The sequence below is a fragment of the Myxine glutinosa genome, chromosome 6, assembly GCF_964187855.1.
Source record: "Myxine glutinosa chromosome 6, kmMyxGlut1.1, whole genome shotgun sequence".
NCBI classification, from domain to species: Eukaryota; Metazoa; Chordata; class Myxini; order Myxiniformes; family Myxinidae; genus Myxine; species Myxine glutinosa.
Window position 1 is genome coordinate 135530189 of NC_136266.1, and position 27990 is coordinate 135558178.

The 27990-nt window shown below is 40.7% G+C and overlaps 1 protein-coding gene across 1 annotated transcript in view; it reads right to left on the reverse strand.

Moving 5' to 3' along the window:
- Window positions 1–27990, reverse strand: part of LOC137429266 (copine-4-like) — a 197883-nt gene that overhangs the window by 39799 nt on the left and 130094 nt on the right. Inside the window, exon 14 of the mRNA XM_068119238.2 lies at window positions 6873–7006. Within this exon, the coding sequence (XP_067975339.1) occupies window positions 6873–7006 (134 nt within the window). The remainder of the gene's footprint in view (window positions 1–6872; window positions 7007–27990) is intronic.

A 27990-nucleotide genomic window follows, 5' to 3' on the forward strand; every position in this document is an offset into this window, starting at 1 on the left:
CGCATCTGATTAAATTTTTCCAAAAAAAATCCATTTTTTTTTCAACAAAGATGGCCTCTTTCATAAATACAAACTTTTCTGTGTACAGATATGAAAGACACCACATCAGTTGAATAAGAACATGATGCCCTATGTAGGTATTGGAAGAGGTTTGGAATTTGCCCAGGATGGCCTACTCCCACACAATGGCCTACTCCCACAAAAGACACAGTGGGATTTTTAACTTCCACCAACTATGCTAGCAGATGGGACACCCAGCTTAACATGTCATCCGACAGACAATGCACTCACCGATGCAACACCCTGCAAGAAAAGCACCAGTTTATAGTCAGGGTGGGAATTGAAACGAGACTAGGCGAAAGGTGAGTATGTTACCCTTGAACTATCCTGTCAGCCAAAGGTAAAAAAAGAAAACTAAAAGTAGAAAATTAACAAAATAAATAACGATTTTAAAGTTAAAATTTCAAGTGGGAGAAACTTCAGCAATATTTTTTTTCATGTCAGGCCACTATAACTGATCACCCATCAATGCACATCATCATGTGATGCCATGCACAGTAATAACAGCTGTTCGCCATATCTTTACCTAATTTCTTCCTTCTGTGGTGGTTTTAATATACTTCGTGGTGCTAATCATGGCAACAGAAATGTTTCTCTTTACATTACAAGTATTATGTTTTCTCGTGTCCTAGCCAGGAAGGTATTCTGATCTAATTCTAATAGAGCATACTTGGAACATCTTTGGCCATATACTCGTATTTAAGAAAATGTGCCTTCTTGTACAGACGCTGGCACAGTTGGAGGCAGCTTTGCACCAGGAATAGAAACTCCCTTTATATTCTCTCAGAAGCTTTCCTCAGGGGATGACAAGGAGGGTTGCAGGAGTCTTTATCATAATGGTGCTTATACACATTATTATCAACCTTTTTAAGACATTCATTCTGTCATGCCTTAAATTGCAGAGACTGCGAATAGCTGGACATATTATCCAATCTGAGGGGTATTGCACCGAACACACCCAGCAGGTGTTGAACTGGCACCCCACGCAGTAGTTATAATGCGGTCAAGGACACACTGAGGACTTTTCTCGACAGGCTCCTGTCAGATTGTGTCACCCCCAATCAGATCTCTGTAGCGATCAGATTTTACATCACCTGCCAATTACAAGGTTATCTGACTTCCTTACTATAATGTCATATGCACATTTTGTACCTCCACTTATATCCTTATATGAACCGGTAACCATCGTTTATGATGTGGTATATATATATATGCAGTCGTTGGCAGAATGTTGGACCACATAATTCAACGTTCTGCTACTTTCTCCCATTCTACCTTGCAGATTTGCTCAAGCTTTGTCAAGTTGGATGGGGAGTGTCGGTGAACAGCAATTTTCAAGTCTTTCCAAAGATTCTCAATGGGAATCAAGTCTGGATTTTGTCTGGATCGCCCTAGGACTTTCACATTCTTGTTCTGAAGCCATTTCAGTGTTGCTTTGGCTGTATGCTTGGGGTCATTGTCCCATTGGAACGTAAATCATTGGTGCATTCTAAGGTCTTTTGCACTCTGAAGGAGGTTCTCTTCAAGGATTTGCCTGTATTTGGCTCCATTCATTGTTCCCTCTATCCTATTAAGTCCACCAGTCCCTGCCACTGAAAAGCATCTACATAGCATGATGCTGCCACCACCATGCTTCACGGTAGGGATGGTGTTACGTGGGTCATCACCCGTAGTCAACTGAGCTGTGCTCAGTTTCCACCAGATGTAGCACTTTGCATTTAAGCCAAAGAGTTCAATTTTTCGTCTCATCAGACCACAGAATATTTTGGTTCATGCTCTCAGTCTTTGAGATGCCATTTTGCGAACTCCAGGCATGCTGTCATGTGCCTTTTTCTTACGAGTGGCTTTTGTGTGGCCACTCTCCCGACTCCCATAAAACCTAGATTTTTGAAGTGATGCAGAGACTGTTGTCCTTCCAGCAGGTTTTCCCAACTCAGCCAAGGAACTCTGTAATTCTGTCAGAGTGGTCAATGGGTTCTTGGTCACCTCCCTGACCAAGGTCCTTGCTCGGTTGCTCAGTTTGGTCAGACGGCCAACTCTAAGAAGAGTCTGGTTAGTTCCATATTCTTTCCATTTCCTAATGATGGAGCTCACTGAGCTCTTGGGAACTTTCAACACTCTCGAAATAATTTATACCCTTCCCAAGATCTATGCCTCCTCAAAATTCTATCTTGTTCTACAGAAAGTTCCTTGGACTTCAATCAAGTTGTAGAGACATCTCAAGGATGACAAAAGGAAATTTGATGCACCTAACCTCAATTTGGAGTGTCATAGCAAAGGGATTGAATACCTATGGTTCAAGACATTTCACCTTTTCATTTTTAATTAATTTGTAAAAGTTTCTTAAAACAAATCCCACTTTGAAATTATGGGGTATTAGATGTGGATGAGGGACAAAAAAAACCTCAATTTAATCCATTTTAAATTCAGGCTGTAACACAACAACATGTGAAAAGGTCAAGGGGTGTGAATACTTTCTGAAGACACTGTATATATATATATATATATATATCAAAACATCACTCAAGACCCACCTGTTCAACACTGCATTCAACATTTAACCCACAGCATCTAACCCCTGACTATCTCCTCTCCTTCTCCCTCCTTTGTGCTTTGAATATTTCCCTATTGATTCTTCTTTTTTTGCAATTGTCTTTATGTTTTGCTATGCATTATGTTTTGCACTCTGTCAAAGCGTCTTTGGGCTTCCTGAAAAGCGCTATATAAAATAAATGCATTATTATTATTATATATATATATATATATATATATATATATATATATATATATATATATATATATATATATATATATATATATATATATATATATACAGTCACGTGAAAAAGTAAGTACACTCCATGTAAAGTTTTGACTTTTTCAACATGTTTCAACATACAGCTATTTGACCTTCATTTCAACAATATTGATAGATAAAGTTGATATAATATAACAAATATCATGAAACATTTACATTTTGTAGTCCATTGTATAATTTAAATAAACATAAATGCAAATTTTACATGTGGAAAAAGTAAATACACCCCGACATTTATCACTACTTCAAATACCTAAAATTAGAATCAGGTGCACCAGCTCAGGTGCAAATGATTAGAACATCGTTAGAGAGGATCTCGGAGGAACCTGTCTTATTTAAACCTCAGACATTTAGTTTGGTTTGTTTGCTCTTTGTTGCTCTTTGTTGTTGAAGTGTGCGGCATCACCATGCCTAGATCAAAAGAGCTCTCTGAGGCCTTCAGAAAGAAGGTTATAGATGTCTACGAGTCTGGGAAGGGATTTAAAAAGATCTCCAAACTAATTTGAAATCAATCATTCGACTGTCCGGAAGATCATCTACAAGTGGAGAAGATTCCAAACAACTGCCAACTTGTTCAGGCCAGGCCGCCCCAGCAAGTCTCTAAGAACCCAAGAATGTCATCACAGGACCTACAGGTAGCTCTTGCCACTGTTGATGTCAAAGTGCATGAGTCTACCATTAGAAAGAGGCTGCACAAATTTGATCTACATGGGAGGTGTGCCAGGAGGAAACCTTTGCTGTCCAGAAAGAACATCAGGGCAAGACTAAAGTTTGCCAATGAAAACCTAGGCAAAGACCAGCACTTCTGGAACAATGTGCTATGGACAGATGAGTCAAAGGTAGAGCTATTTGGCCACAGTACCAGAAGACATGTTTGGCGAAAACCAAAGACAGCATTTGACCACAAGAACCTGATACCAACTGTAATGCATGGTGGTGGAAATATTATGGTTTGGGGCAGCTTTGCTGCATCAGGGCCTGGGCAGCTCACCATCATAGAATCCACTATGAATTCTTCATTGTACCAGAGGGTGCTTGAGGATAATGTGAGGCCATCTGTTGGAAAGTTGAAGCTCAACCGAAGGTGGACCTTGCAACATGACAATGACCCTAAACATACCAGTAAATCCACCAAGGAATGGCTGAAAAGAAAGAAACGGAGGATTCTGGAATGGCCAAGTCAAAGCCCAGATCTAAATCCCATCAAGATGTTGTGGGGGGATTTGAAACGAGCTGTGTATGCAAGAAACCACTCAAACATCGCACAGCTGAAAGAATTCTGCATGGAGGAGTGGGCAAAAATTTCTCTGGAGACTGGTAGACAGTTATAAGAAATGCCTACTTGAGGTTGTTTCTGCCAAAGGAGGCAATACCACCTATTAGAGCCAAGGGTGTACTTACTTTTTCCACATGCGAAATTTGCATTTATGTTTATTTAAATTACTAGGGCATGCCCGTACTATATATATATCTAAAATTATATCCCCCCCCCCCCCTCTATTTACATGAAATGGTTTGGTCCAAAGCGAACGGCTTGCGAGTACGGTGACAATCCCCCCCCTCTATTTACATGAAATGGTTTGGTCCAAAGCGAACGGCTTGCGAGTACGGTGACAATCCCCCCCCTCTATTTACATGAAATGGTTTGGTCCAAAGCGAACGGCTTGCGGAGTTTGGTAAAGAAATCGCCATAGCGTGCACGTAATTAGTTTTAAAACATAGTTTAACGGCAACATAGTTTGCCAACGTGAAATAAATGAATACGCTCTCAAATGTGCCGTCCGAGGCAGAGTCTGTTCGCCACGTTCGGCACACGTGATAGCTCGCTGCTCTCTGATTGGTTGAATCGTTTTTTGGACATAGCTCGGTAACTACTTCTCCGATTAATATGAAACCTTGAAAAGGCACATCCTCGGGTCCCCAGCAATATACCTGGCAAGTTTAAAGTATATCGGACCCGTGGTTGTCGAGAAACAGCAGTCACAGACAAACATACAAACATACAAACATACACACAGAGATTACTGGAATTATAGATAGATACAATGGACTACAAAATGTCAATGTTTCATGATATCTGTTATATTATATCACCTTTATCTGTCAATATTGTTGAAATGAAGATCAAATAGCTGTATGTTGAAATATGTTGAAAAAGTCAAAACTTTACATGGGGTGTACTTACTTTTTCACGTGACTGTATATATACATATATATATATTAGGGTGATCCAAAGAAATTAAAGTTGAATATATCTTTCTCCACAAGGTTCCATATCAAGAAGTAAGAACTCATGCCAAAAATTTGACAGATTGTACAATATTTAGAGGTCGCAACCAGTCCCTATATTTTAAGGATTTGAAACAAAAATACAATATCAATGTTTATTTCAGAAACACAAAGTCAAGCACACAGCACACATGTTATACAAATATAAATTACTAGCTGAATGCACCTGGCGTTGCCCGGGTTCTTTTTGAATTAATTTAATCTTCTGTACATAAGTCTGTCGCGAGCCCAGTATCAGTTCGTGCTCAACGATTCCTTGTTCTTTCTTCTGTCGGGCCCCGCGAGAGAGAATTTTGAAAGCATGTTTTGCAATCAGTCAGATATTCCTATTAAGTGCATAAATTGTACTTCAAGATAATTTTGAAAGAAGAAGAAGATTTATTGCGAAATGGGCCCAGCCCGGCCGAGGCGGCCTCGACCAGCCTCGCCACCTAGCCTATAACCTTCCCGGGGCCCGTCCCGACATTTTTTGTTTCAGAGTTTTCCTCCTATCTTTCACCGTTCAGGAGACGAGCGCGTGCAGACAAACAAACAAACAAACAAAAACTTTCTTTTATGTATATAATAATAATCATAACTAGCCAAAAGCACACGGCATTGCCCGGGTTCTTTTTGAATGAATTTACTACTATAATTCAGCCTTTATTCGCGGCCGTAGAAGATTGACTACTATAATTCAGCTCAGCTTTTAATTGCGAAATGGGCCCAGCCCAGCCAAAGCGGCCTCGCCCGACCTCGCCACCTAGCCTATAACCTTCCCGGGGCCTCCTATCTTTCACCGTTCAGGAGATTAGCTTGCGCAGACAAACAAACAAACAAACAATATATATGGATAACATGCATGTAATAGCAGTTAATATGACTGAAGAAAATCGTTTCATATAAAGAAACAATGTCACACCAGTTACTCTTTCTTTATGAAAGACAACTTTGTCAGAACTGGAAATCTTTTTCGGTGGCTGGCGACAAGTCGTAGTTGGTATTGTTTTTGGCTCTTTACGTTTACGTAAAATTTACATAAAATGAGTGAAATTATGGAATTTAGAGATCCTTACTTTGACGTTGCGACCTTTAAATATTGGCCGTTCTTCCGGTTTTTTTGCATGTAGGCTTCTTTTGTGATATCGAACAGAAAGAGCCTTGTGGAGAATAGGAATTCAAACGTTTTTGTTTTTTTTAGTTCATTTTTGGACCACCCTAATATATATACATACATATATATAATATATTATGATATAAATGGATGTCATTATTGCCTGATCTTAAGCCCTAAATCACACGGTGTGCCAGCAGCACCATTCTACAGTGATCGTGTTCTTGGTGTAAAACAGTGCCATCACAGACATCCTCATTTTGCAATAAAAAAATCAATAAAACCTCCAAATTAGTCTCAAGTCCTTTGTCAAACATGCATACCTTGCTAATATATTATTTTATTTTTGATAAACGTTAGTTTCTGAATAATTTTGATCAGTTATTGCTCTGATCCAGAGAAAAGTTGTTCATGCTTAACTTTTTTTCATCTCTATATGTCATTTCATTCGATATGAACATCAACACAATAATAAACCTGAAGTGTGTTATGTCAAACGATATTGATTAAATTTAACATCGGGATTGAAATACCTTGTTGCTCCTGGACACGTTAATATGACAGGTATTTTGGCAACGTTAGGAGATAATTTGGCCGAATGGCTTTACACACCGAAGCTTGTTGGCTCTCAGCATCCTCTGCAGCTGCACGTGCCACACGCGAGATGATGGGAGCGATGTTCGTGGGACCATATAGCTGCAGCTTGGGTAGGCTGTTTTGGTACTCCTCTACCACTCCTTGAATGCCTGCAACCAAATGGGAAAATTTACTCAAAGTTCTGAGAAATTTGTTATTACTTTGATCCATTTTAGCTCATCTTCATCCACCAATACTAAATCAACTTAGTATGAAAGAGATTAAAAACGCAGTAGAATGAATGATCGTTTTAAGGCCATTTTCCCCGCTAGAGCAGGGGTTAGCCTTGCGGGCCCCATGACAATCATGGTTCCCTGTTTGAGGCAATGTTTTTTTATGGCCGGATGCCCTTCCTGGCGCCAACCCTTGGTCACGCTCTTACGATGCGCAGGGATACGGTGTACCTATTCTAAACCGGGGTACACACCGGGATCATTCATCCCAGCAAGCTGGTACTCAATTTGCCGACCTCAGAAGGATGACAGGCTGAGTCAACCCCCCTGGTGTTAATTTAGCGATCGACCGGGATTCGAACCCAGGATCCTAGGATCCCAAGCCGGCACCCTAACCGCTAAGCCAACACCAAGCTCAGTAGAAATAAAAGATATTGCAAAATTTGAAAATCAAAACAATCTTTCTGTTAATGTCTATATATTAGATGACAGCAATAAAATTATAGTAATAAGAACCAAGAATCATGTGGATAAAAAAAACCGATGTTGACCTTCTCGACATTAAATATTTTAAATTAGGAGTTGAGAGTATTACATTATATTATCATTATGTTTACATTGTAAATTTGAAGATTAATTGGTTCGCCAAGATTTGAGATGGTGAAGTTTGTTTTGTAGAAGTTCCTTAAATTTATTTCTCATAAACCAAGACTATGGTGACACAAGGAATATGTTAAAAATAATAAAGCAACAAAAACTAAAATGTCGGTAAGAACAACAACTTAATTAATCTACTATATAAGGGAGATGTTGGTCTGCGTGTCGCCATTTTTCTCAGAGTTGGCTGAACGGATCTTCGTCAAACTTTCAAACCTGAAGAGCAAAACACCTTCATGCTCTTTAATGTTGTCAAACCCCTCCATGTGTTTTATTTGTGTTTAAACCTCCATTCCACCTAACCTCACACCTCTCAGCCTTCTTCCCATCATGCACCCTCTCCTTCATCCCACACACTCTCAGCCTCCCCCCTCTCCCCTTCATCCCCCTTCCCCCCTGCTCCTCCCCCCTCCCTCCCTATCCCCTCTCCTCCCTCCCCCCTTCCCCCCTCGGGGTACAAATACAAATACAACTTTATCTGGGGGGTAACATAGGCTATGTGGCCACGGTCTCATGCAGGATGTGGGGGACCGGGAGAGGGGCGTAAATTCTCTATGTAAATGTGTACCGTGTAGCGCCACCTGGTGATGGTGGCGTATTGTCCCGTTGGAGCACCTGGCAGAGGGTATTATAATTTCCTTTTTTACCTGGGCAACACTGAGGTTATGAAGCACTCTTTCCAGGGGTAAATTTTTCCTCCTTCCCTTCTCCCCCCACCCCCAAAACGGAGGGGCCTGTCAATAAGTAGAACTGCTACTTATAACTGTGAGTAGCTATGGTACATTGGTTCGCATGCATGGAGAGGAGGAAATTGCTCCTGAATAAATGCCCCGCTGAGTGTGATGAGAAAGGTGGCGCCATTGTTTTGACGTCGCTGGTACCCAGAGTATCCCAGGAAGTGATGACACTTCCCAAAGCTCAGTGGCTGTGTTAAGTGTTTGTCTCATCCGTGTGTGTGTATGTGTATGTGTATGTGTATGTGTATGTGTGTGTGTGTGAGAGAGTGAGAGAGTGAGAGAGTGAGAGAGAGAGTGAGAGAGTGAGAGAGAGAGTGAGAGAGAGAGTGAGAGAGAGAGTGAGAGAGAGAGTGAGAGTGAGAGTGAGAGTGAGAGTGAGAGAGAGAGAGTGAGAGTGAGAGAGAGAGAGAGAGAGAGAGAGAGAGAGAGAGAGAGAGAGAGTGAGAGTGAGAGTGAGAGTGAGAGTGAGAGTGAGAGTGAGAGAGAGAGAGAGAGTGGTAGCTCCATTATGAACCTTGTATAGAAAATAAAATAATAAATCCGTGCTGAAGTAAGAGGATACCCTACCTATGAACCAGAAAAGATCCATATGATTAGCCTTTGTAAGTTCTTTTAAGCAATTTGAAGAAACACAATTACCATGCATGAAAGATTTTTTATAAATTAATTAAATGAAACTATTATTTCTGATGAAGACAACAAACATGCACATTGCACATGGTGTTTGAAAACATTTAACATAAATAATTTAGAAGAATATAACTTTATATTTATTAACATGTTCTTATTCTTACAGATGTTTTTGAAGAACTCAAAACATGCATGTGTAGATGTAAATTCATACAAATTTCACCGAGCTCATTTCTACATAGCACGTGGATTAGCTTGGAAGGTGATATTTAAAATGTTGGGAATGAAGTTAAAATTATTAACAGACAATGACATCTTATTCATGTTTGAGTCAGATAAAAGAGGTAGAATTTCTCAAGTCTTTTGTAAAATATATGGTAAAGCAATAATAAGTAATTAGATGATTATAATAAAAATAATGAATGTAATTATTACACTGCGCATGTGAAACAAAAGGTGGGGATAAGCAATTGGTTCATGTCCGTCCGTCTGTCTGTCTTGTCAGTTTATGATTGTCGGTTTATGATCGTCTGTTTATGATTGTCGGTTTATGATTGTCAGTTTATGATTGTCAGTTTATGATTGTCAGTTTATGATTGTCAGTTTATGATTGTCAGTTTATGATTTTTCAGTTTATGATCGTCAGTTTATGATTGTCAGTTTATGATTATCAACGATTGATTGTTTTATGACAACGCATTTAAATTGTATGTTCTATTTTGAGCACAAATCGGATCATGAATAGGAAGACAAGTTTGCATTTTTACAGTACTTTGGCTCTGAATTCTTCCTGGCTGCACATGTGTAGAGAGGAGTGCAATAATATTTTTACTTTGTCTGACTGCCTGCCAATAAAACAAATTGAAAATCATTCAAAAAAGGAAACTGACTGTTTTTAAGGACGTCATAAAGGAAAGAAATAACAGGCAGGAATAACTAATTTAATGTGTTAGATAGGGTGATGTAATAGACACTGCGTAAAACGGCAGTAAATGAAAACTAATTTATTTATACGACAATTGCAATCTTTATTCAAATTGAATTATATTTCTGTTACGTGCTCCTCCCCAACCCCTTGGTCACGGTGTACCTCCGAGCCCCGAGAGGAGTCACGGCAGAAAAAATGTGTTATTCTGTATGTCAAAGATCAATGGTGAAGCCACACCAATTGTTACCAACAAACAAATATTGTATTAAGATCACACAAGAATAACAGTACAACAATAATAGTAATCAAAAGTACAATCAATATATATATCCTATAATGGTACCATCAGTTTCGTAATATATAACTCACTGTGCTCCAAGTGAGTGAAACAATAACATTCCCCAATGTCTCTATTCCGGCATCAAGGCCAGGTCGATCCGCTCCAGCGATCGTCAGAACGATGTCCAATCGAGACCAGAATCCCGTTCGGATGACAGTTACAGTCACACGGCCAAAGCTGCGCAAAGGTTCCCTCAAGGTGACTGGGAAATCCAAAGGCGCCCTCCAGGCGACTGGGAAATCACACCCTCGGGTATGGACATTTCACGGCTCCAAATCGGCGAACCTCCGATTTACCTTCAAAATCCACGTCACACACTCACACCAGATAAACGTCTGAATGCGGTGAAAACGGCTGAAGCGAAGCAAAGACCTTGCGCGATGCGCAAAGCTCATGAGTCAAAATGGCCGACAGTCCGTTAACGAGGCGTAACGGCACGACGATGCTTCTCCTCATAATCCCCGCCAAACCTGACACGCAGGTTGATCTGTCACAGCGATAACAACTCTGTCACAGGAATCCCTTTCCTGGGAAACCCAAAGTTCACTCATGGCTCTTGCTCGCCAACATTCGCTCCAGACCGCAAAGCAACTATGCTTCTTGTCCGACTCACTCGCTCCGCCTTCTTTCTCTTCTTCCTCTTCGTCGTCGTCCGGTTCCTGTTTCATTTAAAACATTGACTTTTTATCTTTTGAAAATAGTAATATCTATTTCCCTTAAACGACAACAATAATAGTACATGGAATCAAAAATGTTTACAGTGGATGAAAACCACAACAACGGAAGTGACGAATCCGTAACAATACGTAAACACTGTAGAACACAAATCGCCTTCATAATACTTCCAATAACCTCCAGTTTTGCAGTGCAGTACTATTATATATAGGGTGGTGTATAAGGGCAGTGTATAACACATTAACACTGCTTCAATCTTACTATAATTCACCAAATGTCCGTCCGTCTGTCTGTCTGCCTGTCCCTTCGAAGGTACCGTAAAAACTGCTGAACCGATCGCAACAATATTTTGGGTGGATAATCCTGGGATCTCCAGGAGTAAAATAGGCTATTTAATTTTCCCAATTTCAGCTTTTGTCTCCAGCATTCTCAGGTTTGGACTCCCGCATAACATTCACGTTCGCATAACGTTCATTGCGACGATGTTTTCATTGTGACGATGTTGTTTTCCCGGGTGGCGCACAAACGGCTGCACCGATTGCTGCACGGCTACATCGATTGCTGCACGGATGATTTGCGATATGATTTAACGGATGTTTATATGAATCGTTTCAAATAAAAAAGCCTTCAATTTCTGTCATTTTGCCTTTTCATTTGGGCCTCCCAATTGAAGCCCTGCCCATAGGGTGGGTACCGTTGCTAGTAGCCCTAAATTTCTAGATTTTATACGATCTTTAAATCATTAATTTATTTAAAATGAAGTGTACATAATTGAACACTATATGGGGTATCATGTTCTATGAACTCTCTAGTCTTGTGTGTTTAGATGTTTATATTTTCTATAGATGTGCAATGTCACAATCATTACCAGTAGGATTCAAATGGGTAGATGAAAATTATTTTGAAAATATATGATAAGATATAACACATAAACCTAGAGAAGAACTGAAATACAATAATATTGGTTATTTATGAGAAGTATATTTAGATGACCCTGAAGGAGTTATATACAAGAAACATAACGACCTATTTTACCAGAATGAATGAAACCTTCAAGGGAATGGGCTTAGTGAATATCAAAAATATTTAAAGTCTAAAAACTGCATACCAACCTAAAAAATTTTACCATTTCACAACAAAACTAAATACTTCTTCCATCAAAGAAGATTAAAACAAGCTCAACTGAGATTTTTAAAAGTTAAATGAATAACCAAGATTAACCAATCTCATTGGCTTAAAAAATATATTAACTTTAATACATTAAACAAACATTAGCTAAAAGTAGTTTTCAAATTTATTTAAACATATTGATGAATGACTGTTTTCATTAAAACAATGGAAAATGTTAGAAATAGACAAGATATTAACTTAAACACTTCCTGGCACCAAGCTTACAACATATAAGGCTATAATTCTGAAACCAAATTTCAGTAGAATTCCTAGCTATAATTCATGGAACGGTGTGCGTTTTTGTTTGTCACGCTACTCCTCTTCCAGTTCTGAGCCAATTACATGCAGACTTGCTATATAGGATCAGCATGACCCCAATTAGGGTATAGGTGTGTTTTTATCTTTGCTGGTGATCTTTTGGGGGAGGGGAGGCAATGCAAATTATTTATGTAAATGTGTATCATGTGACGCCACCTCCAGGTGGGAGAGGGTATTACAAGTCCGCACCCTTTACTATACAGTATTCCTGTCCTCATATTTTCTAGTGCGGTGAGGCGTTTTGAATTACACAGCAAGAGGTATTTTGAATTACACGTTTGAATAAGGATAATAACATAACTTCCCGGGCCACACCAGTAGGGAGCGGTCAAGTATATTTAGTTAGTGAAAACTTCACAGCAATCCAAAGGTTAAAATTAAGTAAAGTAATGGATAAACCGATACATATTGGTATGTCAATTTTAGATTTATCAAAAGGGTTAATGTGTGATTATTTATTCAGTAATCCTAAGAAAAAGTATAACTGTGAACTAATGTACTGTTAATGGAGACATGGTTTTATTTTAGACGTTAAAACAGATGACATCGATAAAGGTATGTCAGAAGATAGTACTCTAATACATATGATAAATCTCATTATCCCAAAGGCCATTTTCAAAGTATCACAGATAATAAGCAGGTAATTGGGAAACTTGCCTGCTTGGAGAAATGGGAGGCACACGAAAGCCCGCTTGGAGTTTGCAAAATAGCAACTAAAGGACTCTCAGACTGTGAGAAACAAGATTCTGTGGGCTTTCATGTGTCTTTCACTGAGGAGAGGCTTCCGTCTGGCCACTCTGCCATAAAGCCCAGATCGGTGGAATGTTGCAGTGATGGTTGTCCTTCTGGAAGTTTCTCCCATCTCCACACAGGATCTCTGGAGCTCAGCCAGAGTGACCAGCGGGTCCTTGGTCACCTCTTACCAAGGCCCTTCTCCTCCAATTGCTCAGTTTGGCCGGGCGACCAGCTCAAGGAAGAGTCCTGGTTGTTCCAAACTTCTTCCATTTAAGAATCATGGAGGCCACTGTGCTCTTGGGAACCTTCAATGCAGCAGAATTTTTTGTGGGCTTCCCCAGATCTGTGCCTCGACACAATCCTGTCTCTGAGCTCTGCAGTCAGTTCCTTCGACCTCATGGCTTGGTTTTTGCTCTGATATGCATTGTCAGCTGTGAGACCTTATATAGACAGGTGTGTGCCTTTCCAAATCATGTCCAATCAATTGAATTTACCACAGGTGGACTCCAATCAAGGTGTAGAAACATCTCAAAGATGATCAAGAGAAATGGGAGGCACCTGAGCTAAATTTCAAGTTTCATAGCAAAGGGTCTGAATACTTATGTCAATGTGATATTTCAGTTTTTTCTTTTTAATAAATTTGCAAAACTTTCTAAAATCCTGTTTTCTCTTTGTCATTATGGGGTATTGAGTGTAGATTGATGAGGGAAAAAATGAATTTAAACGATTTCAGCATAAGGCTGCAACATGCAAAATGTGAAAAAAGTGAAGGGGTCTGAATACTTTCTGAATGCACTGTAGCATTTTCATGACTCACGATTTCTGAAAATATAGCAAAATGAAAAAGGGGACCTAATCAACTGTCTGAGTGTAGACATTTGAGAATATTATTCATGATGGTTATTTCACAATTTGTCATGATTATAATTGGTGTCATAATGACATGTTTTTGATTTCTATCTTTTTTTTCGAGTTTATCATTTCTTATGTATTCTATTATTTCAAATTTTATGCAGATAAGGCATTTATGCTAATTTACCCCCCCCCCCCCCACCCCCCTAACCCAACCACAAAGGGGTACCCGCCAATGGGGTTACGTGTTGAGGTGTATATCCATGATAAGATGGCTTTATCGTGGCGTTTTACCAAAGCCGATTATTATTACAAAAGTACCACCTGGTGTTGGCCTAATGGTTAGGGCGGCGGACTTGGGATCCAATGGTCCTGAGTTCGAATTCCATTGAATTAACGCCAGTTGGGGTTGACTCAGCCTGTCATCCTTCCGAGGTCAGCAAAATGAGTACCAGCTAACTGGTTATAGAGAGGCATTGCATCAGCAGCAGACACGCCCACAGAAAAAGGATGCAACCAGCAGCTGGGTGGCTGCACACAAACGACCCATATCAAAAGTAATGACAATGCTAATGATAATAGCATGATATTAATGTCGCTATTACAATGCATACAATGAATGAATGAATGATCGTTTTAAGGCCATTTTCCCCGCTAGAGCAGGGGTTAACCTTGCGGGCCCCATGACAATCATGGTTCCCTGTTTGAGGCAATGTTTTTATGGCCGGATGCCCTTCCTGACGCCCTTCCTGACGCCAACCCTAGGTCGCCTCTTACGATGCACAGGGATACGGTGTACCTATTCTAAATCGGGGTACACACCGTGATCATTCATCCCAGCAAGCTGGTACTCAATTTGCCAACCTCGGAAGGATGACAGGCTGAGTCAACCCCCCTGGCGTTAATTCAGCGATCGACCTGGATTTGAACACAAGATCCAAGGATCCCAAGCCAGTACCCTAACCGCTAAGCCAACACCAGGCTATATTACAATGCATACAAAACAATGTTAATACGAATAATATCCCCCCTCTCCAAGGGGTGTTTCCTTCCTGAACAAATGTCGTGTTAACATGTATAAATAGCTTATCGTGGTGTCTTCATGGGAGCAACGGTCTCTAGCAGAAGTAAAAACATTATAAACTACAAACACATTTGATTACCTTTTTAAACAGTGGCTAATGCTATTGAACACTAAACTGAAAGAAATTTGGAGGAATCCCGACATCCGTGAGGGAATCTATGCTTATCACGTCGATGTTTGCTTCTGATCGTAGATCTACTGGAGTCTATATACCCCAGAAGGCTAAATAACATGACCCTTCCTGTTGCTTCCATACCAAAAAGTAATAACAACACAAATGATAAAAGCATAATATTAATGTTATTACAAAACAATACCCCCCTCCTCAACTCAAGGGGTTTTGGTGACTTGCAATTCACCTCCTTGCAATGACTTGCAATGACTTGAGTAAATTTAAACACCCCTTTTAAATGTAATTAAAGGGGTGCGCATCAAAAAAAAAAAAAAAAAAGTCTTATCCTTGGTCAGGCCACTTGCACCTTGCAAGGCTCTTAAGCCACCATTTTGTTTCAGCCTCCTCAAAAATGCCTTGCCTTAGAACAGGCTGCACAGCCCTCTGGCGTACCTTTGATGACTGAGAAATGTCCCTTCTATTTATTGAATGAAAGTACCATTTTGAGGAAACAAAGGTACATTTTGATTACAACTCATGCCGAGGAAATGAGGTAATCTATATTGTATATACATGTTATGAGGTAATGTATATACATGTTAACACGACATTTGTTCAGGAAGGAAACACCCCTTGGAGAGGGGGGATATTATTCGTATTAACATTGTTTTGCATGCATTGTAATATAGCCTGGTGTTGGCTTAGCGGTCAGGGAGCCTGCTCAGCGTCGACGAGTCTGGCATTTCACTCAGGCCAACTGGCACGGTCTTCAAGCAGCCATCAATCATCTGGACTGGTCTCCCATCTCTACCACCTCTGACATCAACTCATCCTGGGAATTCTTCCAAAGTAAATTGCTCTCTCTCATGCACAGATTTATCCCATCTCGTCTTCAGTTGTCATACCCTTCCTCCCGTCCATGGTACACGGAATCTTGTGGTGAGGCTGTTGCCCAGAAACAACTTGCCTTCATCTCCTGGAAAGCAAATCCAACGGAAGGAAATCTCATTTCCTTTCACAAAGCCCGAAACAAGTGTGTGTCCACCCTCAGGAGAGCCAGGAAACAATATCTCTCCGTTCTCAAGACCGAACTCTCTTATCTGTCTCCCTCTTCCAAATCCTGGTGGCGTCTGGTCAAATCCGTTTCTGGTGTTTGTTCCCCCTCCATCCCCTCCCTTACCTCAAACGGCTACACAGCTGACTCCGCACGTGAAAAAGCTGAATGCCTCAACTCTGTGTTTGCCTCTAAATCTTGTGTCCCAAACCCATCCCTCTCTGTACCCACCATACCCAGTCGTACCCTGCTGCTCCTGGACTCCGTGTCCTTTCCTCCTGACAAGGTGGAAAAGTTTCTGTCAACCCTTGACTCTGATTCTGCAACTGGACCCGACGGCATCAGCCCACGGGTCCTAAAATCCTGCTCTGCTGCTCTATCTCACCCTCTCTCTGTTCTCTTCACCCTCTCTTTTGCTCAAGGTCAACTGCCATCTGCTTGGAAATCAGCCAACATCACCGCTTTGCACAAAAAAGGTGCAAAAACAGATCCTAGCAACTACAGACCAATCAGCCTTCTCCCAATTATCAGCAAAGTCATGGAATCCATCATTGCTTCGGATATGAAATCTTTCCTCTTCTCCAATGGCTTGATCTCTGATCATCAATTTGGTTTCAGACCAGGTCACTCTACTCTGGACATGCTGCTTCTGCTGTCTCAACAATGGATGGAGGTCCTCAATGCCAAACAGGAAATTAGAGCTGTCTCCCTCGACATATCACGTGCCTTCGACACGGTCTGGCACCCCGCTCTGCTCACCAAACTCTCCTCCTTTGGTATCCATGGAAATCTCCACGCATGGCTGGCGGACTTCCTCTCTAGTCGTCGTCAACGTGTGGCCCTGAATGGGTTTCTCTCATCTCCTCTTCCTGTTCAGGCTGGAGTTCCCCAAGGCAGTGTTCTGGGCCCCGTGCTTTTTCTGGTCTTCATCAATGATCTCTCTGACTCTCTCGAAAATCCTCTCTATCTCTTTGCTGATGACTCCACTCTCTGCCGCTCCATTCCTCTTCCCTCAGATCGGCAGTCTGCTGCCTCCTCACTCTCTGAAGACCTGGACAAAATCACAGACTGGTCAAACAAGTGGAACATGTCTTTCAATCCTGACAAATCTCACACTCTTACTATGTCTCTCCGAAAAGATCGACTGGACAACCCTCCCATCTACTTTCTCAACATTCCTCTCCAAGAAGTTCGGTCGCTCAAGATTTTGGGTCTCACTATCTGCCATGATCTTTCTTGGGAAAACCACATTTCCAAGCTGGCCTCCAAAGCCAGTCGCCGACTGGGCATCCTCCGTCGTGCGAAGTCCTTCCTCGGCACACCTGAGCTCCTCACCACATACAAGGCTTTCATCCGCAGCTCAATGGAATACTGTTCTCCCCTATGGGCCGGTGCTCCTGCCTCACACCTAGCTCGGCTTCACGCTGTTGAAACCAAAGCTTTCAGAATTATTGGAATCTCCCGCGATGAAGCTATCTCTGAGGGCCTTTCACTCACTCACCGCAGGCAGGTAGGTGGTCTTTCTGTCTTCTACCGACTCCTCTCCGGCCTTGCACCCCCAGCTCTCTCTGTGCTCTGTCCCCCAAATATTCCTACAGGTCGCACAAGATCTGCCAGCAACCCTCTGATGGTTAAACTGCCGAAATCTCGGCTCTCTGCTCACCTTCACTCTTTCATTCCTCTTTTCTCCCGCCTCTGGAACAAACTCCCTCACTCCCTTCAATCCCACTCCTCCCTCCAGGTCTTTAAAACAGCTGTTCACCACCATCTCTTATCTTCCCCCATCCAAAACCTTGATCTTTTCTACCCCCGCTAATTCACCCCAGATCCACGATGTTTGAAATTCCAACTTCTTTCCTGGAAGTCCTGGCAGTGTCCATATGTTTTATACCTCTCCCACCGCCCCCTCCCCACGCCCCCCCCCCCCCCCCAAAGCCCTCGCCCTCTCTCAGATCTCTCGATGTCTCCATGTCTCTCGGTCCCTGCTCTCAAATGTTGTGTTTGTGTCCTTCCCCCTCTCTCCCCATCTTGTCTACCGCTCCCTATGTTATATGTTTTATGTGTCGGTTTGTCTTTCTGTGTGATTAATGTTCGCTCTTTCACGAGCCTCGATCTTGTATACAAAAAAAAAAAAAAAAAAAAAAAAAAAGCATGTTTTGTTCGCAGCGATCATGACAGCGGTATAATATATACACCGCCCAATGAAGGTACGTTCTCATAATGCCAGAGGAAAGAAAATAGTGAAGTCTTTAATAATTAAAAAAAACTTTTGGTTTCTGTTTGACTTTTCAAGGCTGAATAGTGTGCACCAAGTACAGGAATTATAAACAAACTGATGGAGATGTAAATCACGTATTATGTGAAGTAAATAAACATTGGAGGAAACAAAAATCGGCTTGGAAGTGAAATGCATGCGTACGCAAGTCGGAAGGCAGGGGAAATTACCGATAGATACTTTTTTGCTTCTTCTTTTATAAGTTATTATGTACACATACACATTGAAAAATGTATGCACGCGTACACTTTTAAATATACACATATACTTTAAAGTTATATGTAATGTACACGTCCATTTTCGTACACTCAACATCACCTCTGAGTTTATGTACATTAAAAAAAACTGAAAAAGGTACGTTTTCATTACAACGAAAATAGTCATGATTAATCTTTGAATTATTTAATTTAGCTGTCCTTTTGTCGGTGTTTTGTATGTACTGTATGCTGTCGAGATGTCCCGGGGTGTGTTCAATTACCAAGCAGCTAGCTAGCGCTTGCCTAACTGGTTGTTCCTTATCAACAGTTTCAAATGGAGTGCTTGCTTGAGTGCTTATGCCACTTGGCGAGCGCTTTACAACAAACTAGGTAACTCAACACATCCCAGATTCATTGTATGGCGATGAGAATAAAGACCTATTCCATGACTTATTTTGGCCATATTGATGAATTCAATCCTCAGGGGGCAGATTTCGACACAACACAGCAAGTTAGAGGTGACAAAACGCTGGATGGGACGAGTCGAGTCGAAAGCGGGTACTATTTAAATTATTTATTTTTCCAAACGTGGTCAAAACGCTTTATTCACTGTCGGTGACATAAACACACCAGATTACTGAGATAGTCGTTTATTGACGAGTCATGATAAGGAGGTTCCAGGTAATACAATTTCAAACTCGGTATTTGTGACGACATGATATTAAATATGTAATGATCTATAGGAGAATGCTTTTTAAGAGGAGGAAGGGAGGGGAGAGGAGAGGAGAAAGAGTTGGGGTTTTGAGTGTGTCTTAGCACCAGCTGTAAAATCACCTCTTTGCCTTGCAAAGTCTTAGCCCCTCTTCGCGGTGGTTGTACCCCTCAACGCAAGTGGGGGGCCAAATCTTCCTTCCCCATTCCTCCCTGCTGCCCGGATTCATCAAGGCAGCACAGTCATGGTCAGAGCACCGATCGGTCCCCATGGACTGGCTCGGCTCTTTTCTTTCTTTTTTTCTTTTTTTTCTTTCTTTCTCTCTTTCTTTCTTTCTTTCTTTCTTTCTTTCTTTCTCTCTCTTCTCTTCTCTTCTCTTCTCTTCTCTTCGCCTCTCCTCTCTCTCTCTCTCTCTCTCTCTCTCTCTCTCTCTCTCTCTCTCTCTCTCTAACTCTGTTGTGACCCTGACTTCGTGAAGGCAGAGGTAAACCATCGTGGATGTGCGACATCTCTAGGCTCCTGAGATTGATCAGCTGTCTCCGTGTGACAGGCTTGTTCAGGAGAACTGTCTGGGGCTATGCAACAACAACAACATGCAAGATTGTCTTTCCTGAAGCTCTACAAAGATTTTTTTTTTTAAAGTCAAACATTGTGATAAAATGTCATAGAAAAATGTGATAAGACATCCTCAGTGCTGAAGCAGAACAAGCAGTGCTGAAGAAGAAGGCAGAAAGAGGAAAGAGAAGAAAGGTAGAAAGAAGAAAGAGAAGAAAAACAAAAAGAGGAACGTAGAAGGAGGACTACAGAAGAAGGAGGATACAAGAACAATGAAAAAGATAACAAAGAAGAAAGAAAGAAGGAGAGGCAGATATAAGAAGGAAGCTACAAGAAGACAAAAGGCAGGACAGGAAGATTAAGAAGGGAGATAGAAGTAGAAAAAGAAAAAATATATAAGGAATAACAAAAATTCAGAGATGCAGAAACTCCCCAACATCAATAAGCAAGACCAGAATCAAACACAGCAGCAATGACTGTATTCTGCGCTCCCGTACCTGAGATCTCCCTATCATTGTGTTGTACCTCAGTAAGTTGTCCATACAATGTGGTTCAGGAGTACACGGTTCAAGCCGATGAAACTTTTGTATCTCCTATGTGAAGCAGGGGCATCGCCGTAAAATACAAAACACACAGGAAATGGCGCTCTGTGTTGAAGCGTGGAGATGATGGTCATGTTTAACCCTCAACCAGTTAATGATCCCAAGGGAGTTAAAATATCAGAGTAAGGTCAGCTTTGGTCTTATTTGTTCTTATATTATTGAAGCGACAGGCCTTATTTGCTCTTTCCCACCTCTCTCTCTTTCTCCCCCTCCATTCTCTCCCTCCCCTCTCTCCTCCCTCTCCCCCCCCCCCCCCTTTACCCTCCTCTACCTTCCTCTCTCTCCCCTCCTCTCTCTCCCACCCCTCTCTCCCCCACCTCTCTTGGTATTCCCACCAGCGAAGCAACGGGTGGTATTTGCCAGTATGCAATAATTGCAGTTTTAGTAGCACATGTGACAATTGTCATGCTACACTTGAACGGTAAGTCCAATTTCGACAAATTTGGTATCAAAGTGGACGCAAGACTCTCGGGAAAAAGTCATAAAAGGAGAATTATATATCCCCAGCGGTTGCAAAAAATCACGAAAAATGTCGAGGTCGACACAATGTGCCCCCCCCCCCCACCCCTCCATGCCACCCCACCCTCACGCCCCCACAGTGCAGTTAGGGTTAAGCAACAATGTATACATCTAAAACATTTACAAATGCTAGTGTGGAGGTAAAAATAAAAAAAAAGAACAAAAGTAGTTCTCCAGAAATTCTTTGTGATGGATGAAGGCTCAAGCACCAGAGGCCACATCATGGAAATAAGGAAACAGTACTGCAGCCCACCGAAGATAAAATGCCTTCTCTGTCAGAGGCATCAACAAGTGGAATGCACTACCAGGATACATTGTCTATACAACTACTAATAACGAGTTCATGTCCACACTGGAGAAACATTGGACTGACTGAAGTGCAGTTCTTACTGAAGAGGTTCCACGACAGTAACGAGGGACAACTAGTCATGTCTCGACATTCAGTAAATTAATTTTTTTTTAAGTAGTAGTAGAATTATTGTTTTGAGTATTTTTATTTTTTTTGTATACAAGATCGAGGCTCGTGTAAGAGCTAGCACATTAAACACATATAAAACACAAAAAACATAAATGGACACGTAAAACAATAAAGTGTGGGGAGGACAAGATGGGGAGAGAAGAAAGCACACAAGCACACAGTGGAGAACAGGGACATTGGGAGATCTGTGGGAGGGAGAGGGCTGTGAGGGTGGTGGCAGGGGTGGGGTGTATTAATGGGGGTAGAAAAGATCAAGGTTTTGGATGGGTGAAGATAACAGATGGTGTTATCTTGTTATTATGTTCTTAACAGATGGTTTAGTCTTTTAATAATATTTAAAATATATATAAAATGAATATAATTGCGGGTTGTAAATTTTTTTAAATTAATTATAGAATTTATTAATTCAATCCTAAGTTATATAAAAATATGTCTTCCTTTGATGATAAAAGATATTGTCATAGTCAGGTTCACTATGTTAACAAATATAATTTCTTTCAAAGTTTTGGGAGATTAGCAAACCTGTACATTTTTGGAATCTTCAGAGCATGGAGAATCTGAAAATCAATGTTGGCATTTGCACAGACACCTGCCTGGCCGCCATTTTGGATTTTGAAAATGGCCGCCATAAAATACATATTTTGCGCGATCTAGGCTTCTAGTCAACCTAGAGACTTCATTAAATATGCTAATCCTATGTTTTCTGGGTCAAGGGATCCAATAAAGGCCTCAAAATAGTGCTCAGGATTATAGAAAAGCAACAAACAAAGGTAATTGAAAGCCATTGTCTTTATATTTGTGATATAACTGTATTACATAATACATGATATTGCAAGTCCTTTGAAGTTATAGGTTGTTATAGGAAGTTATAGGTAGTATCAGATTGAACTATAAGTCCTATACACAGGATCTACGAGGTCTATACCGTTCAGGAATATGCTTTTACAGATCTTCATCACTGTCCTGAGTGTCATTTTCGCAAAGGTGTCTACGCAAATGTAAACATTAATTTTTGGATTCCTCATGCTCTGAATATTCCAAAAATGTATAGTTTTGATAATCTACCAAAATTTTGAACGAAAAAACATAGTGAACCTGACTATCATGTGGACGTCACCCACCCACTATTCACTAACAATGCAGGTACAGGTACCAACCTCACTGGAGTCGAACTGTCAATCAAAAAAAAAAAGAATGTCAATCAAACAAACCATTGGTGCAGCAAAATGCCGGGATCATGAGGTGCACGTATCTCTTTGAGAAATAAATAACAGTTGATGCACGAGGGGATGGAACAAAATCCCAGACAAAAAGACAGACATAAAACACAATTATTACCCTGCGCTCACGAAGTGAAAAGCAGGGTTAAGCAATCGGGTGCGTACGTCCGTGTCTGCCTTTTTTTAAATTCATTTTCTCGGCAGCCATTGGCATAAAATTTTACCGTAGGAGTGCCTCCGCCTGTATAATTTTTGATTCATAACTATGACGTCATCGGTCATGTGATACGGACGCCATCTTGGAAAAAGGATACACATCTATATCTCCCAAACCGCTCAATCTTACTATAATTCACCAAATGTCCGTCCGTCCGTCTGTCTGTCTGTCTGTCTGTTCGAATGTACCGTAAAAACTGCTGAACCGATCGCAAAGATATTTTGGGTGGGTAATCCTGGGACACCTGGGAGTAAAATAGGCTATTTAGTTTCCCCAATTTCAGCTTTGGTCTCCAGCATTCTCAGGTTTGGCCTCCCGCATAACATCCGCGTTCGCATGACGTTCATTGTTCTCATTGTGACGATGTTGTTTTCCTGGGTGCGCGCACAAACGGCTGCACCAATCGCTGCACAGCTGCACCGATCAAACTCGGACAACAACAATCTTACATACTTACAATCCCACGAACCTTGAACCTTGAACGAATCCTTGAACTTACAATCCCACGAGATATGCGGAAAGGACGACCCAAAACCAATATAAACATCATTCGTATATAAACATCATTAAAAGTAAATAATGACCTTGGCCAAAGTTCAAACGGCATTTAATCTCAACATGAGAGAATTCCACATAGCTATTTGGGCGGTGAATACGCTAACAGATCGCTGTCTCCATCGATCTTGCCAAGGCAGTAACAGCTATCGGCTCAAAATCCTTTTAACTGTTGATTTGAAAGTTTTTACAATGAAGGAAACATTAACAATGTTGTTAAAAGTTTATTTTGTGATTAATTGGAGTTATGTTGTTTGGAATGAAAAAAGAGATATCGAGTTCAAATGAATGACGACATGCCGTGATGGTTTCTACTTTCTGAACGTGAACTTCGCGGATCCCCATATGCAGATTCGCCAAGGACCCACGATCGATGTTTCGATACGTGAACGTACCCGTTTGTTTGCGAACGTTTTTCATTACGTTTTTTACGTTTCATTTCATTACATTTCATTTCATTACATTTCATTATGTACGTTTTTCATGGAAGTAATTCACGAACTTGCTGTCCATGTCTGACGTGCGACTGAAGATGCTACAGGAATGTGGAATTTATTGGTTTCATGCTTTAGCATTCACTGTATCTGCATTGCCTGTTTGCTTCTGGCCTCCCACCCGTGCATAGCACGGGTATCTCCCTAGTGGGAAAAATTGAAACATGGCTCATTGTCAAGTACTCCCCATGGGGAATAAGATAAATTAATGATGATGTTATCGGTGCCTTCATTATGACGTCATAATTCGACAAATACAACACTTATCCGATCATGATTTTTTTCTCAGCAACTGTGGGTCTGATGGACATGAAATTTTCACCAGAGGAGCACCTCCTCCTTTATAATATTTTAATGCTAATCATGACGTCATAGGTCATGTGGTACAGGCGCCATCTTGGAAAAACAGAAAAACGTTGCACCTCTATATCTCCAAAACCGCGCCATGGAAAAAATTGGAACGTGGCTCATTGTAAATAACTCCATATGGGGAATAGGTGTTGTCAATGATGACGTCATTGGTGCCATCATTATGACGTCATAATTAGACAGGGACAACGCTTCGTCTGATCAGTTTGAAATTTATGGAGCGTGATCTATGCAACACTTATATTAGAGAATATAAATTTATGATGTCATCGCTCCCGTGGTCTGGCAGCCATATTGAATCAAAGAAAAGAAAACCCCTTCAAAAACGGGAGAGTTGGCTCGCACAAAGTTGACTGTGCAGGGTAAGTATTCTATGAATATAATCTAGTTAAGCATGAAACTGTACTTAATACACAAGGAAACTAAACCTGGCTATGGATCCACACACATACCAAACTGGACCAGTAAAAGGGAAAAAGAGGGAAGAACGCTAAGCTGTTGGATTTGTATGTCTGACATAGCTAGCGGAGCCAAAAAGCAGACCAAAAAGTCAATGCCAGGACATGAGGAGTCGAAGCACGAGGCTGTCCCAGATAAGAGCAGGCAGGATAGTTCAAGGCCTTCCAAGAGGCAAGCGTACAAGGTGGACAAATTTATCTAATAAATAAAATTTGTCGGCTGTCTGCCTGTATGTTCACGTCTATTGCAAAGACTGCTGGGCCAACAACCACCACATTTGGCAAACAGACCCAGTTCGACCCTGGGATTGTCTTAAAGGTATTTTCATCCACCACCTCAGCCTTTGGCCCATTGGTTGGACAGCTGGCCTGACTCCACCCACAATTATAACCTAACTAAATAATACGTTCGCCATTTTCGCTACGGTGAATGTTGTGCAGTATTCACAATCGCCAAGCCTCCCCTTCACAGCCCTTGAGACGGCCTGTTTTAGCACAAACAGGTCTCAACCTTTTGGACTTAAGCCCTCGAGTGAAGTTTATGCTTATACACTGTCCGGGTTTGTTTTTTCCGGGAGCGACCGTTTTCCCTTGACAAATTTCTCCCCCACCTCTAAACCCCTATGTCTGTTGGTGGTGATAAATAAAATAATTTAATAAGTTAGAGGAAGTAGATGATAAAAGGTTTGATCATCATGACGTTTTTGCTGTAAATATTCATATTGCAACGAATAATTAATTAGCAAAAGTGTATGTTTCCTTTTTTTATTTTTAGTTGATTATCCTCAGTTCTGATATCCAGTATATCTTTTCCTCCTATTTAACGCAACATGGTTAATTCAGAGTCACGGGCGCTATAATTAATGACGTCATGGGCGCTACATCTGTGACTACGCCCGTTATGAAAGTACCCCATGACTTCATCTGTGCAACAACATAAGGCTATGTTAGATCACTTTTAGAGTATGCTGTTCCAATTTGGAATGCTGGTCTCACAATCCTCCAAAGTAACGAACTGGAACACGTTCAGAAAAGGGCTCTCCGAATCATTCTAGGACAATCCATTCATTCATTATGATCAGGGCCTTCAGTTTTGCGATATTGAAACCTTGAAAGAATGCAGGTTTGAAATTTGTCTTAGATTTGCAGGCCAATTGATAACATCTAATGAGTTTAGACATTGGCTTCCATATCTGGCCCTAGAGCCAAAAGAAAGATATTTGGCAATAGGGCCATCGCAGATTTGTCCATTTTTGAAAAATTGCCGCCATTGTTGTCACAGGACAAATCTGCGATGGCCCTGTAGTCAAATATCTTCATAAGGGCATACTCTAACTGTGTGCCAACTCTCGTGCTCATATCATCAAAGGCACAATTCTCCCAAATATTTCACCTATCTGCCGTACTAAAAATTGGGCGCCATTTTTATTGGACACATCTGTGATGACTCTAATAGTCAGAATATTTAACTGTCTACCAAATACCATGCTTGTATGATTCAAACAACAGTTTATACAAATTAATATACCATATACCATATACCATAATATACCATATAAATGGCGGCCATTTTAAAAACATTGTTGTCACAGGACATATATTATGATAACCCTATAGTTAGGGGTCTTTAATTATGTGCCAAATGTCAAGCTTGTATGACCATAACAACAGTTTATACATAGTAATGTACCAAATATATGTAAAATAACAAGCAATGGAGGCCATTTTGAAAAATGGCCGCCATTGTTGTCACAGGACAAATCTGCGATAGCCCTATGGCCAAATATCTTCCTCAGGGCATACTCTAACTGTGTGCCAACTCTCGTGCATGTATCATCAAAGTCACAATTCTCCCAAATATTTCACCTATCTGCCGTACTTGGTTAAGATTCTTAATGAATAATATACATTGTACTCCCATTTAACCTGTCCTCTACACAGCAGGAGACAGGGTATTGTAATCACGTGTGTGTGTGTGTGTGTGTGTGTGTGTGTGTGTGTGTGTGTGTGTGTGTGTGTGTGTGTGTGTGTGTGTGTGTGTGTGTGTGTGTGTGTGTGTGCGCGTGTGTGTGTGTGTGCCAGAGTATGTGAGTGTGTATGTGTGTCTCCTCTTGTTTTCCAATTTGCTTTTTCTGGCCGTAACTTTTTCCAATTTGAGTTTTGTCATCAAATTTTCAGCAAACCTTTATTATGATAATATGAAGAAGGCAAATTAATAATTTGGTCAAAAGGTCAAAGGTCAAGGTTGCGTAAAATCATCAATTTTCATCTGATAGCCCTGAAATTTTAAGGATTTGCATATTGGGTCACTGAGCTGGTTCACCGATCAAAAGCAACAAGCCGATTGTTGTTTTTTTTAGATCAAAAGGTCAAAGGTCAAGGTTGCATAAAATCACCAATTTTCACCCGATTGACCTGAAATATCAGGAATTTGCATATCGGGTCACTGATTTGGTTCACTAATCAAAAGGTAGGACTCGATTGTTTGTTTTTTTAGATCAAAAGGTCAATGGTCAAGGTTGCATAAAATCATCAATTTTTTTATTTTATTTATTGTTTTAGTGATTTTAAGCATACAGGAGAAGAAGATGACTGCAACAAATGTACATGCATGGGCTTTGCATTTCTATATGCTTTCTAGTTGTTTTTTTTAACGATGACCTCTTCTAATATTTTTTAATAGAAAGTAATTACCTGTATATCTTTTTATAATATCCGGCTGATTTTGATGCACCTATTTTTTAATCCTTCCCCTGTTATTCACTGTATTTACCCTCCTTTAGTTTATCCCTCATGGTCATGTTATTTTATCATGAAATTTGTTTGCATTGTCATTTATTTTTTGTTTTTCGTCCACTCAAAAGTCTTCTTGTCATTCCTCAGTTTGTGTAGTAGTCGGGCTGTTCAAATGCTCTTTCTTTTTTAAATTGTTTGCACTTTCACACATATAATGTAGATGGTTTAGCCTTTTTGAAATG